The sequence below is a fragment of the Hemitrygon akajei genome, chromosome 1, assembly GCF_048418815.1.
Source record: "Hemitrygon akajei chromosome 1, sHemAka1.3, whole genome shotgun sequence".
Lineage (NCBI taxonomy): Eukaryota > Metazoa > Chordata > Chondrichthyes > Myliobatiformes > Dasyatidae > Hemitrygon > Hemitrygon akajei.
Window position 1 is genome coordinate 36,877,002 of NC_133124.1, and position 22,544 is coordinate 36,899,545.

At 39.9% G+C, this 22,544-nt stretch overlaps 1 protein-coding gene across 1 annotated transcript in view; it reads right to left on the minus strand.

The window, feature by feature from the left end:
- Window positions 1-22,544, minus strand: part of mcmdc2 (minichromosome maintenance domain containing 2) — a 55,162-nt gene that overhangs the window by 15,539 nt on the left and 17,079 nt on the right. The window contains exons 7-9 of the mRNA XM_073038011.1: window positions 15,884-16,012; window positions 12,836-13,073; window positions 76-281 (exon numbers count right to left, since the gene is read on the minus strand). Of these exons, the coding sequence (XP_072894112.1) occupies window positions 76-281; window positions 12,836-13,073; window positions 15,884-16,012 (573 nt within the window). The remainder of the gene's footprint in view (window positions 1-75; window positions 282-12,835; window positions 13,074-15,883; window positions 16,013-22,544) is intronic.

Here is a 22,544-nt window from a genome sequence, read left to right on the forward strand (position 1 = left end):
ATGAAATGGAAGAATTAAGAATGCAAGATGCTCTTAAGTATTAGCTGTATACTGGTGATAAACTATACACAATACCTGTTTGAAGTAAATTAAATGCCTCTTTTCTGAGAGAAAGAAGTTCTCCGATATGACAGATACCCCCCTTAGCCAGGAGTGCAGACCCGGCCTGAACTTTAGCAGTGCCAGTTCCATGTTCATCTTTGGAGATGGTTGCAAAAATTTCATATGAATGTAAATGTCGCACTCCAGAAGGCACAAAGCTCAGACTATATATTAAAAGCCTACAGAAAAATACAGAAATGTTCATGAGAACAGCAAAGCCTATTCAGGAGGGAATTTGATCCTGGACAACTTAGAAATCAATCAATCACACACACACACACACACACACACACACACACACACACACACACACACACACACACACACACACACACACACACACACACACACACACACACACACACACACACACACACACACACACACACACACACACACACACACACACACACACACACACACACACACACACACACACACACACACACACACACACACACACTCCCTCCCTCCCTCCCTCCCTCCCTCGAAGGGACTGTTACAAAAATACAAGCTATCCTTTTCCCAGTCATGATTACTAATGTTATAAACAACATTAATATTAGTTGGTTTACAGTTCTTACTATTCATTAGACCATTGCTTCTCCTCTACCATAGTTGACAAAGTTCTCAACAGAATAATTCTCCATAATTTCTGCCATTTTTATCAATATACTACCAACAGACACATTTTCCCCTTCCCTTTTCCTTCCCGATTCCCAGATTTGCCCTTTCATTTCCACTAACAATATTTCAAGACACTGAACCAAGCAAATGTAGGAGAATCATCAATGGGGATGGGAAAGGTTCTGGAGGATTGGAGGGTTGTGGACGTTGTTCCCTTATTCGAGAAAGGGAGTAGAGATAGCCCAGGAAATGATAGACCAGTGAGTCTTACTTCAGTGGTTTGTAAGTTGATGGAGAAGATCCCAAGAGGCAGGATTTATGAATATTTGGAGAGGTGTAATATGATTAGGAATAATCAGCATAGCTTTGTCAAAGGCAGGTCGTGCCTTACGAGCCTGATTGAATTTTTTGAGGATGTGACTAAACATATTGATGAAGAAAAAGCAGTAGATGTAGTGTATATGGATTTTAGCAAGGCATTTGATACGGTACCTCATGCAAGGCTTATTGAGAAAGTAAGAAGGCGTGGGATCTAAGGGGACATTGCTTTGTGGATACAGAACTGGCTTGCCCACAGAAGGCAAAGAGTGGTTGTAGATGGGTCATATTCTGCATGACCAGTGGTGTACCTCAGGGATCTGTTTTGGGACTCCACTTCATGATTTTTATAAGTGACCTGGATGAGGAAGTGGAGGGATGGGTTAGTAAATTTGCTGATAACACAAAGGTTGGGGGTGTTGTGGTTAGTGTGGAGGGCTGTCAGAGGTTACAGCGGGACATTGATAGATGCAAAACTGGGCTGAGAAGTGGCAGATGGGAGTTCAGCCCAGATAAGTGTGAGGTGATTCATTTTGGTAGGTCCAAATATGATGGCAGAATATAGTATTAATGGTAAGACTCTGGACAGTGAGGAGGATCAGAGGGATCTTGGAGTCCGAGTCCATAGGACACTCAAAGCTGCTACGCAGGTTGACTGTCAGGTTAAGAAGGCATAAGGTGCATTGGCCTTCATCAACCGTGGAATTCAGTTTAAGCGCCGAGAGGTAATGTTACAGCTTTATCGGATCCTGGTCAGACCCCACTTGGAGTACTGTGCTCAGTTCTGGTCACCTCACTACAAGAAGGATGTGGAAACTATTGAAAGGATGCAGAGGAGATTTACAAAGATGTTGCCTGGATTGGGGAGCATGCCTTATGAGAATAGGTTGAGTGAACTTGGCCTTTTCTTCTTTGAGTGATGAGGGATGAGAGATGATCTGATAGAGGTGTATAAGATAATGAGAGGCATTGATTGTGTGTATAGTCAGAGGCTTTTTCCCAGGGCTGAAATGGCTAACACAAGAGGGCACAGTTTTAAGGTGCTTGGAAGTAGGTACAGAGGAGATGTCAGGGGTAAGTTTTTTATACAGAGAGTGGTGAGTGCGTGGAATGGGCTGCTGGCGACGATGGTGGAGACGGATATGGTAGGGTCCTTTAAGAGACTCCTGGATAGGTACATGGAGCTTAGAACAATAGAGGGCTATGGGTAACCCTAGGTAATTTCTAAAAATAAGTACATGTTTGGCACAGTATTGTGGGTCAAAGGGTCTGTATTGTGCTGTAGGTTTTCTATGTTTCTAAAAGCAACATCTACTTTTTTACCTACCATCCACAAACCCAAACACACCTTACAGAGGAGATAAAAATTCACTTCCACTTCAGCCAGTATTGCATGCTGTATTGTCTCTACACTGGAGAAATTAAGTGCAACTTTGGAGAATACCTTTGCAGAATACCTCAGTTCAATCTACACAAATAACACTGAGCTTCTAACTGCCTATCAGTTTAATTGTGCATCCCACTCCATTTTTGCCTTTAGTTTCTTTCAATGTTCCAATGAAGCCCAAAGTAAACAAAGAAGAGAAAATCTGCAGATGCTGGAAATCCAAGCAACACACACAAAATGCTGGAGGAACTCGAGGCCAGGCAGCATCTATGGAAAAGAGTACAGTCGACGTTTGGGGCCAAGTCTCTGCAGCAGGACTGGAGAAAAAATAATGAGGGGTAGAGTTAAAAGGTGGGGGGAGGGGGAGGGGTGAAGTAAAGAGCTGGGAAGTTGATTGGTGAAAGAGATACAGAGTTGGAGAAGGGGAAATCTAATAGGAGAGGACAGAAGACCATGAAAGAAAGAAAAGGGGGGGGGGGAGGAGTACCAGAGGGAGGTGATGGGCAAGCAAAGACATAAAGTGAGAGAGGGAAAAGAGGATGGGGAATGGTGAAGGAGGGGGGCATTACTGGAAGTTTGAGAAATCTATGTTCATGCCATCCAGTTGGAGTCTACCCATCCCCTTTTCCGGTCTCGGCCCGAAACATGACCATACTCTTGTCCAAAGATGCTGCCTGGCCTGCTGTATTCCTCCTGCATTTTGTGTGTGTTGCCTAAAGTAACCAGTTCATATTTCATCTTGGCATGTTGCAGTGCATTAATTTCAGCCTGTCCTGCTTTAAACTGACAAATTCTGATGTAAAACTAAACATTTTAACTCAGTCTCTATCTCTTTCTGCAAGTGATGCTGGATCTGCTGGGTATTTTCAGCATTCTTTGTCATTTCAGATTTCCAGCAACAATCTTTGGCATGTGCAACATGCTTGATGCACCATCAATAACTCTTCGAGACGTGAGGCGAGATATTGGCTTTTATTGACTGGAAGAAAGAACAAGCAGTAATTGACCACCATACTACATCCTGGAGACTGAGGGCAGGGCTCAGGCCCCAATCGCCTTTATACCGGGGTCTGTGGGAGGAGCCACAGGAGCAGTCAGCAGGGGGGCGTGTCCAGACAGGTATATGTAGTTCACCACAATGCTCTATTAATTTTTATTCTCCTGGACTTCCCTCAGTAACCTATGAAACTAGATGACTCCAAAAGCTTTGCATCCACTAATGATGCCATCTTTTCACAGCTCCCATCAGGCAGGAGATACAGAAGCCTGAGGTCCAACACTACTAGGTTCAAGAATGGCTATTTTCTTTCAACCATTCTGTTTTTAAACAACCCAGCAAAACGCTTATCATTAGTTTAGCAACATTTTGATCACCTTGCACTAAAATGGACTTTTAGTTGCAATTGTGTTTTCTTGTAAAACTTGTGTATAATTTATGATTAATTTATGTTTGCTCTTGTGAATGATGCTTATTTGATACTATGTGCCTGTGATGCTGGTGCAAGTGGTTTTTCATTTCACCTCTGCCTACACGTACTTGTGCATTTGACAATGAACACAACTTAGACTTCAATCACTGGCCAGAATGCTACTCAACCTGCAGAGTATTTCAGCACTACCACTTTTTATATCAATCAAAAGCAATCTTGTCTCAAGAGAATTTGTATGGGACCAAAACTGACTGAAAGCAGAGCTCTGCCTAATTTAAATTAAAAGAGTTCACAGATATTTATACCAATCTGAGGTTTCTCATAGCTTTCTTGTACTTTCTTACAGAGTTTAAACACTGAAATAGGATATTTTGCCCAACAGATCTATGCTGGCATAGGTCTCAGTTTAACTTCTTCCATTCAATTTTAACCCTATCAGCATATTTTTTTCTATTCTGATTGCTATCTTGCAAGATTCCTCTCAACCATTGTTCATGAAGGACACAAATTTTGGTATTCAGACACAGTTTTCATTCTCAAGTAACAGCTTTGTTTAGTTGCTTCTTGAAGTAGTATCCAAATTTCTGGCAAAGAAACCATTTGTTGCCTTGTGAAGTTATCTATATCAGACTCCTAATAGCTTTTATAGTAGCCTGGAATGAATCATGCAATGGTAATAAGGTGAATATATTTTTCTTTAAATCTGCTGGAGAAACTCAACATCAGACAGTATCAATGGAGAGATATAGTCAATGTTTTGATTCCCAACTGTAAACCTTCCCTCTGCCCTATCTGCCCATCCTCCCTTACTCTATTAGTCCACCTATCATCTACCAGCCCTGCTTCACCTCTGCCCTTTATACTGGCTACGCTCTCCGTCGTGATGTAGAGTCTCATCCTGAAATTCCTTTCTCCCACAGATGCTGCTCGACTTACTGAGACCCTCCAGAAGTTTCTTTGCTGCAGATTCCAGCATTTGGAGTATCAAGGATCACCATACTAATATGCTGTTTTAAAACCAAACTTAACCTTGGTTTCAACATCATTAATTTCCCATGGGTTTTACCGATAATACTGAACAATGAGAAGCTCGCAAGTTTGAGCTTGTTAATGCCCTATTTGAATAAATAATCATTTGTTGCAACTTATGGCTCAAATTCTTTTGGCAAATATTTGGCAGGGAGTTGTTGTATGGAAACAGCTTTATTTTTCAGTTTTGTGAATTTTCAAACTGACATGGCTGGGACTGAAAAGCACTGGAGTTCTGTTTTCACTGCACACTAGAAGAAGTCCATAACCAGTAGCAGTGAAGCACTGTGGTGTAAGCAGTAAGAGGACACAAAGGAGCTTCATAGGAGGGAGCTGCAAAAGAAAGAGAGCATAACCAAAGGATTTACAAAGGCTCACCGACCTCCACTTCCTGAAAAGCAATAGACCTGAGGCTGTAGCTATCATATCAGGTAGAGAAAGAGATCTCCATTCTCCTGGGAGGAAACCTGCTGATCAGGTAATACCACCGATTAGCATTGACCTTTTTTTTGCCCGATTCCTTCTGGGGTCTGCCTGAACTATTAATCTGCTGTGCATAAATACATAAGGCAAGATGCTGGCAGATTGTTTGCCAGGTTGAGTTATATGAATTTCCCATAACAACAGCCAAAATATGCAGGGAATTAGATTTGCCTGTCAAGCATCCTTCCTGTCAGTTTAGTGTGCTTCTGAATATTGCCTCATTGGTTTTCTAAATCATAAGGAATATTTATCATACAATATGTGGTTGTTATGAAGCCACAGACATTCACTGGTAGTCCGTGCCTGGAAATGGTCATTAAAATTCATATTTCAAAGATCCAATATCCAGCACCTTGGTGTTCCAGGAAGTTGATGAGGGAGAACTCATAGGAGATATAGGACATGGAATTCCAGCTTGATTCATAGTACCAACAGTGTCATCACATTGAAGTAGTAGGGTAAAATAATATGAAGGAGGATACCAGTTTTTTTCAGAACAGACAAAGAGTAAAAGAGATGCAAGAGTGGACACTGGACTGCTGTAAAACAAAACTAGAGAAGTAGTAATGGGAAACAAGAAATGGCAGATGAACTGAATAAGTATTTTGTGTCGATCTTCACTGTGGAAGACACCAGCAACATGCCAGAAATTTGAATGTGTCAGGAGGCCACTATTACTATTAGAGGGTGCTTCGGAAGCTGAAAGGTCTGTCATTGGATAAGTCAAAGAGACTTCACCCCAAGGTTTTGAAAAAGACATTAGTAGTGATCTTTCAAGAATCACTAGAGTCAGAAATGGTCCTAGAAGACTGAAAGATCAGAAATGTCACTGCACTTTTTAAGAAGGGAGGGAGGCAAAAGACAGGAAATTACAGACTGGTTAGCCTGACTTCAGTGGTTGGTAAGATTTCAAAGTTCATGAATAAGAATGAGGTTTCAGAGTACTTGGAAGCAAGTGACAAAATAAAGCAAAGTCAGTATGGTATGGTATCTGTTGAATTTCTTTGACGAAGTAACAGGCAGGATGGACAAAGAAGAGTCAGTGGATGTTGTATACTTGAATTTACAGAAGGCCTTTGATGAAGTGTTGTACATGAGGATGCTAAACAAGATATGAGCCCATAATGTTACAGCAAAAATACTAGTATGGTTAGAAGATTAGCTGACTAGCAGAAGGCAAAGAAAGAATGGGAGTGAAGTGGGCCATTTTTGGTTGGCTGCAAGTGACTAGTAGTGTTCTACTGGGGTCTGTGCTGAGTCTTCTACTTTTCATGTTAATGATCTATGTGGCCAAGTTTGTAGATAATTCAAAGACAGGTAGAGGGGCTAGTATTGAGGAACCAGAGAGCAGGGATTCCCTAAAGGTTAACTTGCAGGTTTAGTCAGTACAAAACGCGGCAAAAGCAATGTTAAAAAATAACTAGAATATAAAAGCAAAAAAGAGGATGTAATACCGAGGCTTTATAATGCATTGGTCACACCACATTTGGAGTAGTGTTAACAGCTTCAGGCTCCATATCTAAGGAAGGACATGTTGCCATTGGAGAGGGTCCAGAGGTTTATGAGTATGATCTCGGAGATGAAAGAGTTAACATACCACGAGCATGTGATGGCTCTAGGCCTGTACTCAATAGAGTTTAAAAGAAAGAGGGGAAACAATAAAACCTACCAAGTACTGAAAGGATTAGAGTGATAGACTCGATAGAAGGTTCCTTATGGTTGTTATAGCTAGGGGTGGTAGTGGGGACAAGCTCCCAGTGCCTATTAAATGCTCCCAATGGCATGCATCTCAAATAGCCTCTGACAACCCAGTCCAGCTCCTGGCCTTCACGTGTGGCTTAGCTACAAAGCCCATCGGAACCATTTCTACTGACAGGAGAAGGGACAAAGGCTGGTTACTGGTGCTTTAAAACCAGTCGCTTTGGGCAGATGGGGTTCATCAGCCATGGTTGGCAGCTCATTGAGAAGGAAAACTCTGATCTCAAACTTCCACTGCCTTGTGTCTATACTCCTCATGGGGAAGGCTCTGGGAGTAAACCTCGAGGAAGAATTCAGAGCTGGAGTCTCTAAGAGTCCTACATTGAGTTTAATGCTAAGTGGCAACTTTTGCAACATTGCTGGTGCCTAACCATATTGGTTTCTTCCATTTCTTCCGATTCATCAGCTCGTGCAAAGGGGAAGCCTGTTACGTGGATGACAGCTTGTTCTCCATATTTTACTGGCTTGGCTTGCATATAATGTAGGCAGCTGGGACACAATATCCATGGTCAACCTCAACCAACGGAAGGCCTCAGATAGAGCGGGCATGGAGAGGGTGTTTCTAATAGTCAGAGGCACAGCCTCAGACAGAACAGAGATGAGGCGGAATTTCTTTAGCTAGAATGCAGTGAATCTATGGAATACATTGCCACAGATGGCTGTAGAGGCCAAGTCATTGAGCATATTTAAAACAGAGGTTGATCAATTCCTGATTAGCAAGGGTGTAAGGACAATAGGATTGAGAGGGAATATAAATCAGCCATGATCAAATGGCAGAGCAGAATTGATGGGCCAAATGGCCTAGTTCTGCTCCCATGTCTTGTGGTTGTTAGGATTAATTCCAATGATAAACATTTTCTAAGAAAAAGAAGTTAATGTTGTAGATTAAATTTATGAATTATAAAGCACAATATATTGGGAAGCAATAGAAAATTTAGCAAAGATATTACAAAACTATTAGTAATTAATGCTATGACAATAACAATGTGATTAAAATGAAAGATGATCTAACAGAATGAAGCTTCCATAAAAAACAGTTTACTAACAAGTAAATGTGATGCAGTAGGATCTGCTGAGATGTACTGCTTGGAAACCAAATATTATAGGATAAATTTTGTACACCCTGTTCTCGTTATATGCAGGGGATACATTCCTTGCAGTCGATGCATAATGTGAGTAATTTAAATGGAGAAAATAGGGATGCGTTCCAGAGGGCTTCCTAAATATGTTTTTTCTGTAATTTATTCACATTTTCATACCAGTACGACACAAAAGCAGTACCACAAGGCACATTCGTATTGTATTTCATCAATTTAAGGTAATATTCAATGTAATAAATCATAGAAAATTAACATACTAGGGTGTACAGTACTCACCAACAGTGGCAGGTGTGTTCGCTCCGGGAGATGAGTGGTTGTTGTGGTGTCGGGCAGTTTTACGTGGATAAGGTGGATGGTTGTGGTCATCAGGATCATATCAAGCACAGCAAGGGGTGAAGGAAGACTCACAGAACTCTTAGAACTACCGGCACAGGTTTGAAGAAAGTAGTGAGGGTTGTTTGTTTGGTAGCATTTTGTATATAGATAGGGAAATTGTGAAAGCAGCTAATTTGACAGCAAGAAAAAGAACAGATTTTAAGCCTCCATAAAATATTGGAAGAGATTAGTGAAGCAAAGTAAGAGTATAAATTATGAAAATAAAATGGAAAATGCTGGGAATAGTTAGCACATCAAGCAGCATCTAAACAGAAACAAAGCTAAGTGAAAGGTCAGTGACTGTTCATTAGAACTGCAGAACTTGTTTAGGTAGTGTAGCAGCACGATGCTATTACAGCTAAGGGCAATGGAGTTAGTTCAATTCCAGTGTCCTCTGTAAGGAAGTTTGTACATCCTTCCCGTGTGTGTATGTGAGTTTCCTCCTGGTGCTCCACTTTCCTCCCATAGTCCAAAAATGCTAGTAGGTTAATTGGTCATTGTAAATTGACCTGTGATTAGGCTAGGATTAAGTAAATGGGTTTCTGGGTGGTGCAATTCATTTGGCCAGAAGGGCCTGTTCCATGCTGTATCTTTAAATAAAATAAAAGAACTCCTGGAAGGTAAGTGACAGCAATAATAATCCAACAGCAGATGCAAAACACAAGAAAAAATGTCAAAGATACTCAGCATTTCAAGCAGTATCCATAAGGATAGAAACAGAATTAAAAGTTTCAGGTGAATGACTTGAAAACCAACATCAAGCTGAAATGTTTCTCCCATACAAATGATGCCACCAAGATTAATTAATGAAACTTGATCTGTTTTTATTTTAGACCATATGACATAAGAGCAGAAATAAGTCATTCAGTCTGCTCCACCATTCCATCATGGCTGATCCCAGATCTCACTGAACCCCATACACCTGCCTTTACACCATGTCCTTTGATGCCCTGACCAATCAGGAAACTATCAGCTTCCACCTTGTTTTAGATCTGCAACATTTTGAAACAACAGAAATTATAATGGGAAATGAGGAAATGGTAAAAACAAAAATATTATTTTATGCAACACACACAAAATGCTGGAGGAACTCAGCAGGTCAGGCAGCATCTATGGAAATTAATAAACAGCTGATGCTTCGGGCTGAAATGCTTCTTCAGGACTAGAAAGGAAGAGGGAAGATGCCAGAATAAAAAGTGGGGGAGGGGAAGGAGGATAACTAGAAGATGATAGGTGAAGCTAGGAGGGTAGGAAAGGTAAAAGGGATGGAGAGGAAGGAATCTGATAGAGGAGAATGAACCATAGAAGAAAGGGAAGGAGGAGGGGACCTAGGGGGGGACGATAGACAGGTAAGAAGAGGTAAGAGGTCAAAATGGGGAATAGAAGAGGTGAGGAAGGATTTTTTTAAGCTGGAAGGACAAATCGATATTTATGCCATCAGATTGGAAGTTACCCAGAGAGAATATAGATGTTACTCCTCCACACTGAAGGTAGCCTCATTGTGGCCCAAGAGAAGGCCATACACAAACATGTTGGAATGGGAATTGGAATTAAAATGACTGGCCACCAGGAAGTTCTACTTCCGGCAGATGAAGTGGAGGTGCTTGATGACCCAATTTACAATGGGTCTTACCAATGTAGAGGAGGTTGCATCGAGAGCATCAGACACAATAGACAACCCCAGCAGATTTGTAGGTGAAGTGCAGCCTCACCTGGAAGGACTGCCTGCGGCCCTGTGAAGGAGGAGGTGAATGGGTAGGAGTAGCACTTTGGCTGTCTGCAGTAATATGCCAGGAGGGAGATTAGCGCGGGAGGAAGGAGGAACAAATGGACAATGGATTCACAAAGGGAATGATCCCTGCAGAAAGCGGGGGGGGGGGGGGGGGCGGGATGGTAAAGATATACTTGATGGTAGGATCCCTTTGGGGAATGATGTGTTGGATGTGAAGGCTCATGGGGTGGTAGGTAAGGACAAGAGGAACGTTGTTTCATTTTTTAACTGCATTGCAGTTGTGGTTTCTAAATGACAATAAACCGAAATTCAATTCAATTCAAGAGGAACTCTCACTGTTAAAGATAGCAGGAAAATGGGGTGAACGCTGATGTTTGGGAAATAGAGGAGATGTGGGAGAGGGCAGCATCAATGTTGGAGGAAGGGAAAACCCGTTCTTTGAAGAAGGAGGACATCTCTGATGTTCTGGAAAAGAAAGTCACTTCCTAGGAACAGATATAGCGGACATGAAGGAACTGAGAAAAGGGAATAGCATTTTTACAGGTGACCAAGTGGGAAGAGGTATAGCTCATTAATACTGTTATATGTCTGTATCTATAATAGAAGACAGAAATTTAGTCTGGAAATAGCAGGGATCCAAAATGTTTTAGGTGTATAATCGAAAAGATGGATAAAAGGAAACAAGTAGATATACTTGGTATATAAATAGTATGTTTAGATACCATACAATAGGTTATCAACAAAATTTGGAGTTCGTACCAATATACTAATTTGGATTTAGAATTAGTTATCAAAAGATTAAAATAGGAATATAGACATTATTTAATTGATAATACATTATAACAAGGGAAGTGTGGTGCATCAGTGCTTGGATTTCAGCTATTTACAGTCTGTAAATTGACAGCATCAGGTTTTCAAGATGGAATAAAATTAGTCAGAAAAATAAGTTGATGATTCAGCAAAGAGACTACAAAGGAGGCGACAAGTTAAGGGGCATGTACAGAAGTAGTAGATGAAGTGGATGAGAGAAATTATCTATTTTGGTAAATTAAAGATTTTTTTGCTAAGTGAAACAATATTAAATATTGCTTTAAGGAAGGATTTGTGTTCCCTTGTATGTGAATCACAGGAAGCTAACCGTCAGATATGCTACAAAAAGAATTTACTTGCAGAAAACATGACGTGTACATGACTAGAGATGGTCAAACTACTAAGTTCTTAAGTTGCCTCTTAGCAAAAACAATATAGGTAACTACGTAAGTTTGGCAGTTAATTTCAAAACTCAAGGACTTGGAGCTGAAGTTATAGCCATTCATAGCAGAACAATTAAAATCAAATATATTCAAGTGCCTAGAAATGGAGAAGCACTAATATCACCAAACATCATTGGGTTGCCAGAAATTAGAGGTAATAGGGGATGAGGGATCTCAAAACAAGTGTGTATTTTATAACTGCAATATTGATTATTTGGAAATTGACATAGATTAATGAGCTCAGTACTGGTGAGAGATGGGAACTGGTATGAGTTACAGCACAAGCAGCAGAGCAAATTAGAAAAATGTGTGGTATTTAATAACTTGGGAGGAGGAGGAGTTTGCGTCTATCAGTAAGGAAATCTGTAGTACAAGGCATTGAAAGAAAAACAATTGGGGTGCTGTGTACTGTTTTTGTCTCCTTGCCCTTGGAACTACATTTGCTAAGATGCAACACAATCAATGTTTCTGAAATGTGTTAAGGAGAGACTTAGAATGGGCCTTTATTATCTGAGGTATAGAAAATGAAGAGGTGGCCTCACTGAAATTTATCCAATTTCCTGGGTTTAATGGCTTAAGAAAAAAGAAGAGGAATTTGACATTTACCTCTTCTTGCCCATTCCAACATTCAGTAAGGTCATAGCTGAACTTTTGCCTCAACATCATTTTCCTGCACTGAACCTTGATTCCCTTAAAATTAAAAAAAAACTATGAAACCTGACTGACTGAATATCCTGAGTAATAAAGGCTCTTGGACAAAGAATTCTAAATATTTGCCATCTTCTGGCTTAAGAAATTTCTGCATGTTCTTATTTGCTGACTCCTCATATTGAGATGGTTCCAGGAAAAATATTAACTCCAGATCTACCCCCTTTTGCCTTTAAAAATGTTGTGTCTTTCAATGAGAGCACGACGCATTCTAAACAGAAGAAAATAAATACCCAGTTTACATAATCTCTCCTTGCACGACAAATACAGCTTCCCAGGAAACAATCTGATAAATCCACTCCCACTTTTGTGATGTAGGGAAACAAGACCAGTACACAATATTTTCAGATTCATTCCTACCAAGACTCTATTACTGGAGCAAGATATTTCTATGTTTTTATTCTTCTTTTGCAATAAAGCTTAATATACTGTTTGTCATCCTAACAGTTCATGTACCTGCATGTTTTTTGTAACTTTAAGTGAGGACACCCTCTTGAATGTAAAGACTATACAGTATAAGTTAAACACTGTACCTGTCCACTGTTACTGGATCACTTGTCGCAATTAGAAGATCTAAGTGTTCAGTGGATTTCTTTTTGTTATTGCAGGTCTGAACCAGACTCAGCAGCAGGCTGAATTTAAGGACGTTATAAGTGCCTGGAGGGACAATCTGTATGGCAAAGATATCAGCTAGAACAGCTGTAAATCTCCAGGGTGAAGACATTGTGACAGACAGTAGATATTTGAATCTGTCATTGATGAAAGGTGGATCTTCAATGGAACAATAAAAAAAATATTAGTTTTGTTACATTTGCATGTAAAACAAATATTTTTATACTGGTGTCAAGCCCATTTAAAGCAGCTTAAATCAGTATGAAGCATGCCAAGCTTTTCCAACACTGCATTACAGCATTTCTGCCTGGAATGCAGCATTCTCTCAGAGGAAATGGAAACATTAACTGTTTCTTCAATGATCTGTGTACTTTCAGTATTTACTATTTTGTAGCACTTCCACTGTTACCAAGCTGCACTTCTACTATAGCACATCTGTGATCAGATAATGTGGCACAGATCAGAGTTTAAACTTAGTTTCTTCTTGTGCCTTGATGATTCACTAGATCCTTCTACCCCCACCCTAGCATTGGGAACATTGGTGTCAGGTTTGTTAAAGATCTAAAAGAACTGAATAGTTTGTTTCTAATTTTGATACTGTTGCATTGAGGTGGAGCCTAGCAGTAACCACAGGACACAACACACACAAAATGCTGGTAGAACACAGCAGGCTAGGCAGCATCTATAGGGAGAAGCGCTGTTGATGTTTCGGGCCGAGACCCTTCATCAGGACTAACCAAAAGGAAAGATAGTAATTCACCACAGGACACATGCTGTTTGCTATTCTTATTACACTTGCTAAAAATAACATGAAATCCCATGTTGTCTTCTCACCAGTCCACAGACATATATTGTTTGTTTCTGCTTTGCAGTGTAATTTCAACATTAATTTGTTACTCCTCAGCTCTTATTTTCACATGGTCTATCTCCGACTCTTTTCCCTTTTTGGACATTTCTGTCTTCATTTCAGTTAATATCGATTACAAGTCTACTGACTCCAACAGCAATCTGAATTATACTTAAACACTACCTCCATTGAATTCTTCCAATTTCTGCATTCCACAAACATATCTCAAAGATGTCTTCTTTTCCCTTTAATTATTGATTTCTCTTCACCATAGTCAACAGAGCACTTGACACAGTCACTCTATTTCCCACTCTTCTGACGATAGCACTTTCCTTTAATTTAAAGCAAACATTAAATTCCACTATCACATTCTACCTCACTGACCTCAGCACTCAGTGGATTATCCTTCTTCATAATTTCTATCTTCTTCAACCAAATTCAACCACCAGGAACATCTTCTCCTTCTCCTGCAATTGTAATTCTGGTCTGCTGTTCCATCACCACCAACCATATCCCTTCATATACACTTTCCTGTGCAAATGCAGATGATGCAACATGTGCTCTTTTACCTAATCTCTTCCCATAATCTAAGGGTCCAAAGAATGTTTCACTTGAGATTCATTCAGTCTTCCTCATGTCCAGTGTATTGCACTAGATAATTAAAACATGTTCTCCTCTACATGGGGGTGGGGGGATGTGGGAGACAAATTCAAACTGGGTTTTGTGAGTACCTCCATTCAGTCCATAGAGGTTATCCTGATCATCCTGTTTTCTGATACTTCTATTCTACATCCCACTCTGACATATCCATTGGCGGCTACTTGCAAGTGATCCACTGAGACTAATACAGACTTAAGAAATAGTACTTAATCTTTCTTCTGGGCACTTTACAACCTTTGAAAATGAATACTGAAAATCATTTGAGAAACCCTTTTGCAGTATTTATTTAGTTTCATAACATAATTTTTATGCCTTGCACTGTACCGCTGTCACAAAACAACAAATTTCACTATATATGTAGGTGATAATAACCTTATTTTGATTTCTTCCGCACCCTATCTTTAACTTAAAAGCCAATTTGTTTTCTCACTTTCCCAGTTCTGATAAACAGCCTTCAATATGAAACATTTAACTTTGATTTTCTTTCCACCAATGCTGTCTGATCTGCTGAGTATTTCCGGCATTTCCTGGTCTGATATCAGATTTCACCACCCAACCAGCTGATCTATCTCACTCCAGTATACCTCCTCGTCACCATCTGAAATTCTGCCAATAATAGTTGTGTCACCAGCAACATTTGAATAGATGGCATTTAAGCTGTGCCTAGCCACACAGTCGCTTGTGTAGAGAGAGTAGAGCAGTGGGCTAAGCACACAACCTTGAGGTATGACAGTGCTGATTGTCAGTGAGGAGGAGATGTTATTTCCAAGCCACACAGACTGTTGTCTCCCTGTGAGGAAGTCAAAGATCCATTTGCAGAGGGTGGTACAGAGGCCCACATTTTGGAGCTTGCTAATTAGAACGGAAATTGTTGTCACATTTTCAATATCAAGCTTTTCATCATGGAACTTAGGACACATGGATGTTGTGAGAGAGGAAAGGGCCAATTGGAATTTTCAGTATCATCTTCCTTGTTCCACCTGTCACCTTATAGTTCCTGTCAATATTCTCAAATGAGTAATAGCCACTTCAGTAAGCAGGGTGAGAAACCACTTCATAGCAAGGTGGTTTGGGAGCAGGGTGGTCAAGAAAGTTGGTAAGAAAGACATCTGAGTAGCAGTCAGAGGCTTACACATACATTTTGAACATAAATGTATGAAACTCTGTTCATGTTTACAATGATACATGAAATGATCAACTACTCTCTTTGGCATTTATGTTGAAAGTAGGTGTTAAGGCACTCTGAGGAGACTGCAGCATTTTTAGTATGCTCTTAACCACAACTGAAATTAGTTCACTTGGACTGCATTCCATTGAAAGGAATGCATTATTCAGTCACACCATGTCAACTAAACTTAAAAATATTATTTTGCTTATAGAATATATTTCACATTGTCTTATTCTAATGTAATTAATCATTAAAGTATTTCCCTTACATATTATTAATTAACAGAAGTTTTACCATTTGGTAACCAGGGCTGTATGTTGTTTGCCTCCATGCATAAAGCTAGCTGTGAGCCACTGTATACATGAGTTGGAATTCCTGTCACATGGTATCTATCACCCATCTTCATTCTATTGGGGAGTTCATCTTTAACAAAAAATATACATGTCAATATTATTTTACATATTACACATGGTTTATATCAAACATGCTGAAGTCAAAGCACACATTTCGTAAGACAAATTTTAGCACTTTCTGTCTATCTAAATCGGATGAGTTTCTTCACAACTACTATCCAAGTTGCCAGACAAAGTAATCAATGATGGCAAGCATGTTTATTAAATTTTGGGAATAAAAATAATCCCCTCTAAATCACACAAATAACATCACATTTTCTCCACTGTAAGTGGAAGCGTCAAAAGGGTACAAACTACCGCTTACTATGTCACTGTATCAGGTCCTTATCAAATTCCTCCCAAATGCTGATTATTCATTAATTTTATATAAAAATCATTGCCACAATACCCTGAGGGTTTTCTGATTGTGAGCTCACTCACCTTTAACAATTTGCTTTTCACACTATGTTAACACATCCATAAGAGGATTCATGGTAACAAAACCAAATTATGACATGCACCCATGAATTAATGTTCTAGACTGGCCACAAAATGATTCACTATCAGCAAACCTTTGGTCGCTGATCCTGAAAAATCATATTTTTATCCACTAACATTCACTTTTAGTAAATCACTATCAAGAATGAGAAACAGTCCTTTAACTTCTGTAACTACTATAACAAGTGACTATTTCCCGGCATAAAATTAGCAAAAGCAACATTTTCAGTTGTTGTTTTGTAGAAGCTTCCACAAGTATTGCGTAAAAGACTTCTGTATTTGGAATGACTGACTGCATTTCATCAATGTCTGCAAATACCAACTACTCAAAATAATCAAAGGAAAAATTTCATGTTCTACCAGACCAAGGGTATTTAATATTTCTGAGTACTAAGAAGTGTCTTGTATTAACACTTTCAGTCACTTGAATTGTCAGACTGAAAGCTGAGTCCTCAGCAATTTTGTTTCAAAGATTACCAAGCACAGCCAATGTATCAAGCTCTTTACTGTCTCTTTAAATGAGAACTATTTGTGCATTGCCATTTGAAAAAGTAAGCCACACAAACTTTTCAACAAAACAGCAGAAAGGATCTTGATTCATTTGTACTGAAACCAGGTGTACACAGATAACACATTATGTGACTGACACATTCAAACTTTCCAGAATTAGTTTTGTGCTTGTAAGACAATCCCACCCCACTCCCCTATATACAGTGGCATGCAAAGGTTTGGGCACCCCTGGTCAAAATTTCTGTTACTATGAATGGCTAAGCGAGTAAAAGATGACCTTGTTTCCAAAAGGCATAAAGTTAAAGATGACACACTTCTTTAATATTTTAAGCAAGATTATTTTTTTCCCCATCTTTTACAGTTTCAAAATAACCAAAAAGGAAAAGAGCCCGAAGCAAAAGTTTGAGCACCCTGCATGGTCAGTACTTAGTAACACCCCCTTTGGCAAGTATCACAGCTTGTAAATGCTTTCTGTAGCCAGCTCAGAGTCTTTCAATTCTTGTTTGGGGGATTTTCACCCATTCTTCCTTGCAAAAGGCTTCTAGTTCTGTGAGATTCTTGGGCCATTTTGTATACACTGCTCTTTTGAGGTCTACAGATTTTTGATGATGTTTAGGTTGAGGGACTGTGAGGGCCATCACAAAACCTTCAGCTTGCGCCTCTTGAGGTAGTCCATTGTGGATTTTGAGGTGTGTTTAGGATCATTATCCTGTTGTAGAAGCCATCCTCTTTTCACCTTCAGCATTTTTACAGAAGCTGTGATGTTTGTTTCCAGAATTTGCTGGTATTTAATTGAATCCATTCTTCCCTCTACCAGTGAAATGTTCCCCATGCCACTGGCTGCAACACAAGCCCAAAGAATGATCGATCCACCCCCATGCTTAACAGTTAGAGATGGGTTCTTTTCTTGAAATTCTGCACCCTTTTTTCTCCAAACATCCTTTGCTCATTGCGGCCAAAAAGTTATATTTTAACTTCATCATTCCACAGGACTTGTTTCCAAAATGCATCAGACTTGTTTAGATGTTCCTTTGTAAACTTCTGACACTGAATTTTGTGGTGAGGACACAGAAAAGGTTTTCTTCTGATGACTCTTCCATGAAGGTCATATTTGTTCAGGTGTCACTGCACAGTAGAACAGCGCACCACCACTCCAGAGTCTGCTAAATTTTCCTGAAGGTCTTTTGCAGTCAAACGGGGGTTTTGACTTGCCTTTCTAGCAATCCTACAAGTGGTTCTCTTGGAAAGTTTTCTTGGTCTTCCAGACCTCAACTTGACCTCCACCATTTCTGTTAACTGCCATTTCTTAATTACATTACGAACTGAGGAAACGGCTACCTGACAACACTTTGCTATCTTCTTATAGCCTTCTCCTGCTTTGTGGACATCATTTATTTTAATTTTCAGAGTGGTAGGCAGCTGCTTAGAGGAGTCCATGGCTGTTGATTGTTGGGACAAGGTTTGAGGAGTCAGGGTATTAAAAAGCTTTGGAATTTGCATCACCTGGCCTTTCTTAACGATGACTGTGAACAAGCCATAGCCCTAACAAGCTAATTAAGGTCTGAGACCTTGGTAAAAGTTATTTGAGAGCTCAAATCTCTTGGGGTGCCCAAACTTATGCATGGTGCTCCTTTCCTTTTTTCCCCACTCTAAAATTGTACAAAAGAAAAATAATACACTAATCTTGCTTAAAATGTTGAAAAGAATGTTTCATCTTTAACTTTATGACTTTTGGAGATCAGTTCATCTTATACTCACTTAACTATTCACAGTAACAGAAATTTTGACCGGGGTTCCCAAACCTTTGCATGCCACTTTATATTCAAACATTTTTTACATATACCATTAACTTTATGAGCCGGGTTTAAAGAGCTATTATGTAGGGACAACTTCCCACGTATGCTCTACCTATGTACAAACACAAGTGTAATGGCTTCTCTGTAATGTTCACTGCTGATGTAATGGTTTCTCTGTAGCAGCAATGTTTGGATTATGGCTAGGAGATAACGGGGTTTGGTATGCAGGTGTTAGCCAATGAGGAAATGTTGTTCTTTCTTGTGTGTCTGGAGGCTGGGTCTTTGCAGTCTTTTGTTGAGGAGAGATGAAGAGGAACGACACATGTGTAGAGAGCTGGTAGACAACCGGACGGAGTGGACTGGGATCTGAGGGTCCAAAGGTCGGCGATGTTCGGAGGAGATCGATGGTGGAAGAATGACTACTGAGTGAGCTTCAATGGGGACTTTGACTTTGACTTAGGCCCTTTTTTTGTTTTGTTTACTTTCATTACTAAACCTATATTCAGATTAAGATTCATAAAGTCTATCATTTAATTGCATATGGTGTACTGTCTGATATTTTGCGTTGTGGGTTTGTAACTGGGGATATACAGCATCCACACAAACGTGATTACCCAGTTTGGCAGGCCCAAAGGCTGATTCCCCTAGACAAACACGAGCAGGGCAAGCCTGAGGGTCAAGCAATTGGTGTTCCAAAAGTAATGCAACCCACTTCCACTGGTGCTTCAGAAACCTTGCCCTCAAGTAAGAAGTAATGATGAGGTCATTGTGTCTGTTCCATTTTTATTCATTTTTGTGCAGTGAGGAGGGATTTGGGGGTTGATTATCGTGCTGCTGTTCTTTTCTTTCTTGGTTTCATGGCTATCTGGAGAAGAAGAATTTCAGAGTTGTATTCTTTGATAATAAATGAACCTTTGGACCTTTTGAACAGGCAAGGAACAAGAACCTACTGCTGACTTGGAGAATTTGCCCTCTTGCAGAACATTTATTTTGGACATTTAAGTCATCTGAACATCAGTATTCTATCCTGAGTATTTCAATGATGACTTTGGATTCTTGAGGCCTGTATTATTATTGATGTGCAGGTAAACATTTCTTTTCGCTTGATGGCAAGAAGATAAACAGTAAGGTATAAAATTGTCTAATTACACGTAAAGAAAATCGGTGGGTTTATTTTTATTGAGATTTTATGTTACTAAGTGTCATCAGTACTAATCAACAAGCTTCCAATCCTGGGCCTCTGTACCTCCCTCTGCAACTGGATCCTTGACATCCTCATCAGGAGACCACAGTCAGTTTGGGTTAGAAACAACATCTCATTGACAATCAGCACCAGTGTATCTCAAGGATGTGTGCTTAGCCCACTGCTGTGCTCTCTCTACACCCCTGACAATGCTGCAAGGCACAGCTCAAACACTATCCATAAATTTGCTGGTGACATAACTATTGTTGGCAGAATCTCAGGTGGTGATGTGGAGGAGCACAGGAGTGAGATAGATCAGCTGGTTGAGTGATATTGCAACAACAATCTTGCACTCAACATCAGTAATGTTGACTTCAGGAAGAGGAATTGAATGGAAAACACACCAGTCCTCATCAAAGGATCAGCGGTGGAAAGGCTGAGCAGTTTTAAGTTCCTGGGTGACAATATCTCTGAAGATCTATCCTGGGCCCAACATATATTGATAATTACAAAGAAGGCATGACAGCAGCTATATTTCTTTAGGAGTTTGAGGGTGTTGAGTATGTCATAGAATCATAGAAAAGTACAGCACAGAAACAGGCCATTTGTTCCATTTAGTCCATGCCAAACCATTTAAACTGCCTACTTCCATCGACCTGCAGCAGGACCATAGCCTTCCATATGCCTACCATCCATGTGCATATACAACCTCTTAAATGTTAAAATTGAGCTTGCAAGCACTACTGTGCTGACAGCTCATTCTACACTCTCATGACTCTCTGAGTGAAGAAGTTTCCCTTATGTTTTCCTTAAACTTTTCACCTTCATCTTTACCCATATTCCTCTGGTTGTAGTCCCACCAAATCTCAGTGGAAAAAGCCTCCTTGCATTTGCCCTATCTATACCACTCATAATTTTATATTTCTGTCAAATCTCCTTTCAATCTTCTGTATTCCAAGGAATAAAGTCCTAACCTTCTCAGTTTTTCCTTATAACTCAGGTCTTCCAGACTCAACAAATTCTTTGTAAAATTTCTCCACACTCTCTTAAATTTATTTCCATCATTCCTATAGGTAGGTGACCAAAACTGCACACAATACTCCAAATTAAGCCTCAACAATATGTTATACAACTTCAACATAAAATCCCATTTCCTGTACTCATTACTTAGATTTATGAAGGCCAATGTGCCAAAAGCTTTCCTTACAACCCTAAGTACTTGTAATGCTACTTCCAACAAATTTATGGACCTGTATTCCCAGATCCCCTTGTTCTTCCACACTCCTCAATGTCCTACCGTTCACCATGTAAAACCTACCCTGGATGGTCCTACCAATGTGCAAGACCTCACACTACTCTGCATTAAATTCCAAATGCCATATTTCAGGCTATTTTTCCAGCTGGCCCAGATTCTACTACACTACTACAAACCACGACAGCCTTCCCAATCGTGGTGTCATTTGCAAAATTGTTGATCCAGTTAACCACATTATCATCCAGATCATTGAAATAGATGGCAAACAACAATGAATCCAGTACCGAACCCTGCAGCACACCACTCGTCAAAGGCTTCCAATCAGAAAACCACTCTCTGACTTCTCTTTCAAAGCCAGTGTCAAATCCAATTTACTACCTCATTTTGAATGCTAAGTGACTGAAATTTCTTGACCAACCTCCCATGCAGGACTGGGTCAAATGTCTTACTAAGGTCCATGAAGACAACATCCATTGCCTCGCCTTCATCAAATTTCCTGGTAACTTTCTCGAAAAACTATACGATTGGTTAGACATGACTTAACGTGCATGAAACCATGCTGACTATCGTTAATCAGTCTATGTCTATCCAAATACTTATATATCCAGTCCCTTAGAATACCTTCCAGTAACTTTCCCACAACTGAAGTCAGGCTCACCGGCCTATAATTTCCTGATTAATTTAAAGCCTTTCTTGAACAGCTGTCTTCCAATCCTCTAGTATCTCAACTGTTGCTAAGGATGATTTAAATACTTCTGCTAGAGCCCTGGCAATTCCTGCACTTGCCTCCCACAGGGTCTAATGGAACATCTTATCAGCCCTGGGGACTTATTCATCCTAATTTGCCTCGGGACAGCAAACACCTCCTCCTCTGTATTTTGTATAGGGTCCATGAAGTTGATGCTGTTTTGCTTCACTTCTACATGAGTCCATTTCCTGAGTAAATATAGATACAAAATATTCATTTAATATCTCCCCCATCTATTTTGGCTCCACAGGGTTACCTTTCTGATCTTCCAGAGGACCAATTTTGACCCTTGCAATCCATTTGCTCTTAATATATCTGTAGAAGCCCTTGGGATTATGCTTCACCCTGTCTGTAGAGCAACCTCATACCTTCTTTTAGCCCTTCTGATTTATTTCTCAAGTGTTCGCTTGCATTTCTTATGCTCCATAAGCACCCTATTTGTTCCTACCTGCCTATACCACTATGCACCTCTTTTTAATTTCTAACCAGGGCCTCAATATCTATTGAAAACCAAGGTTACTGACACCTGCTATCCTTACCTTTCATTCTGACAGGCACATACAAGCTTTGTAC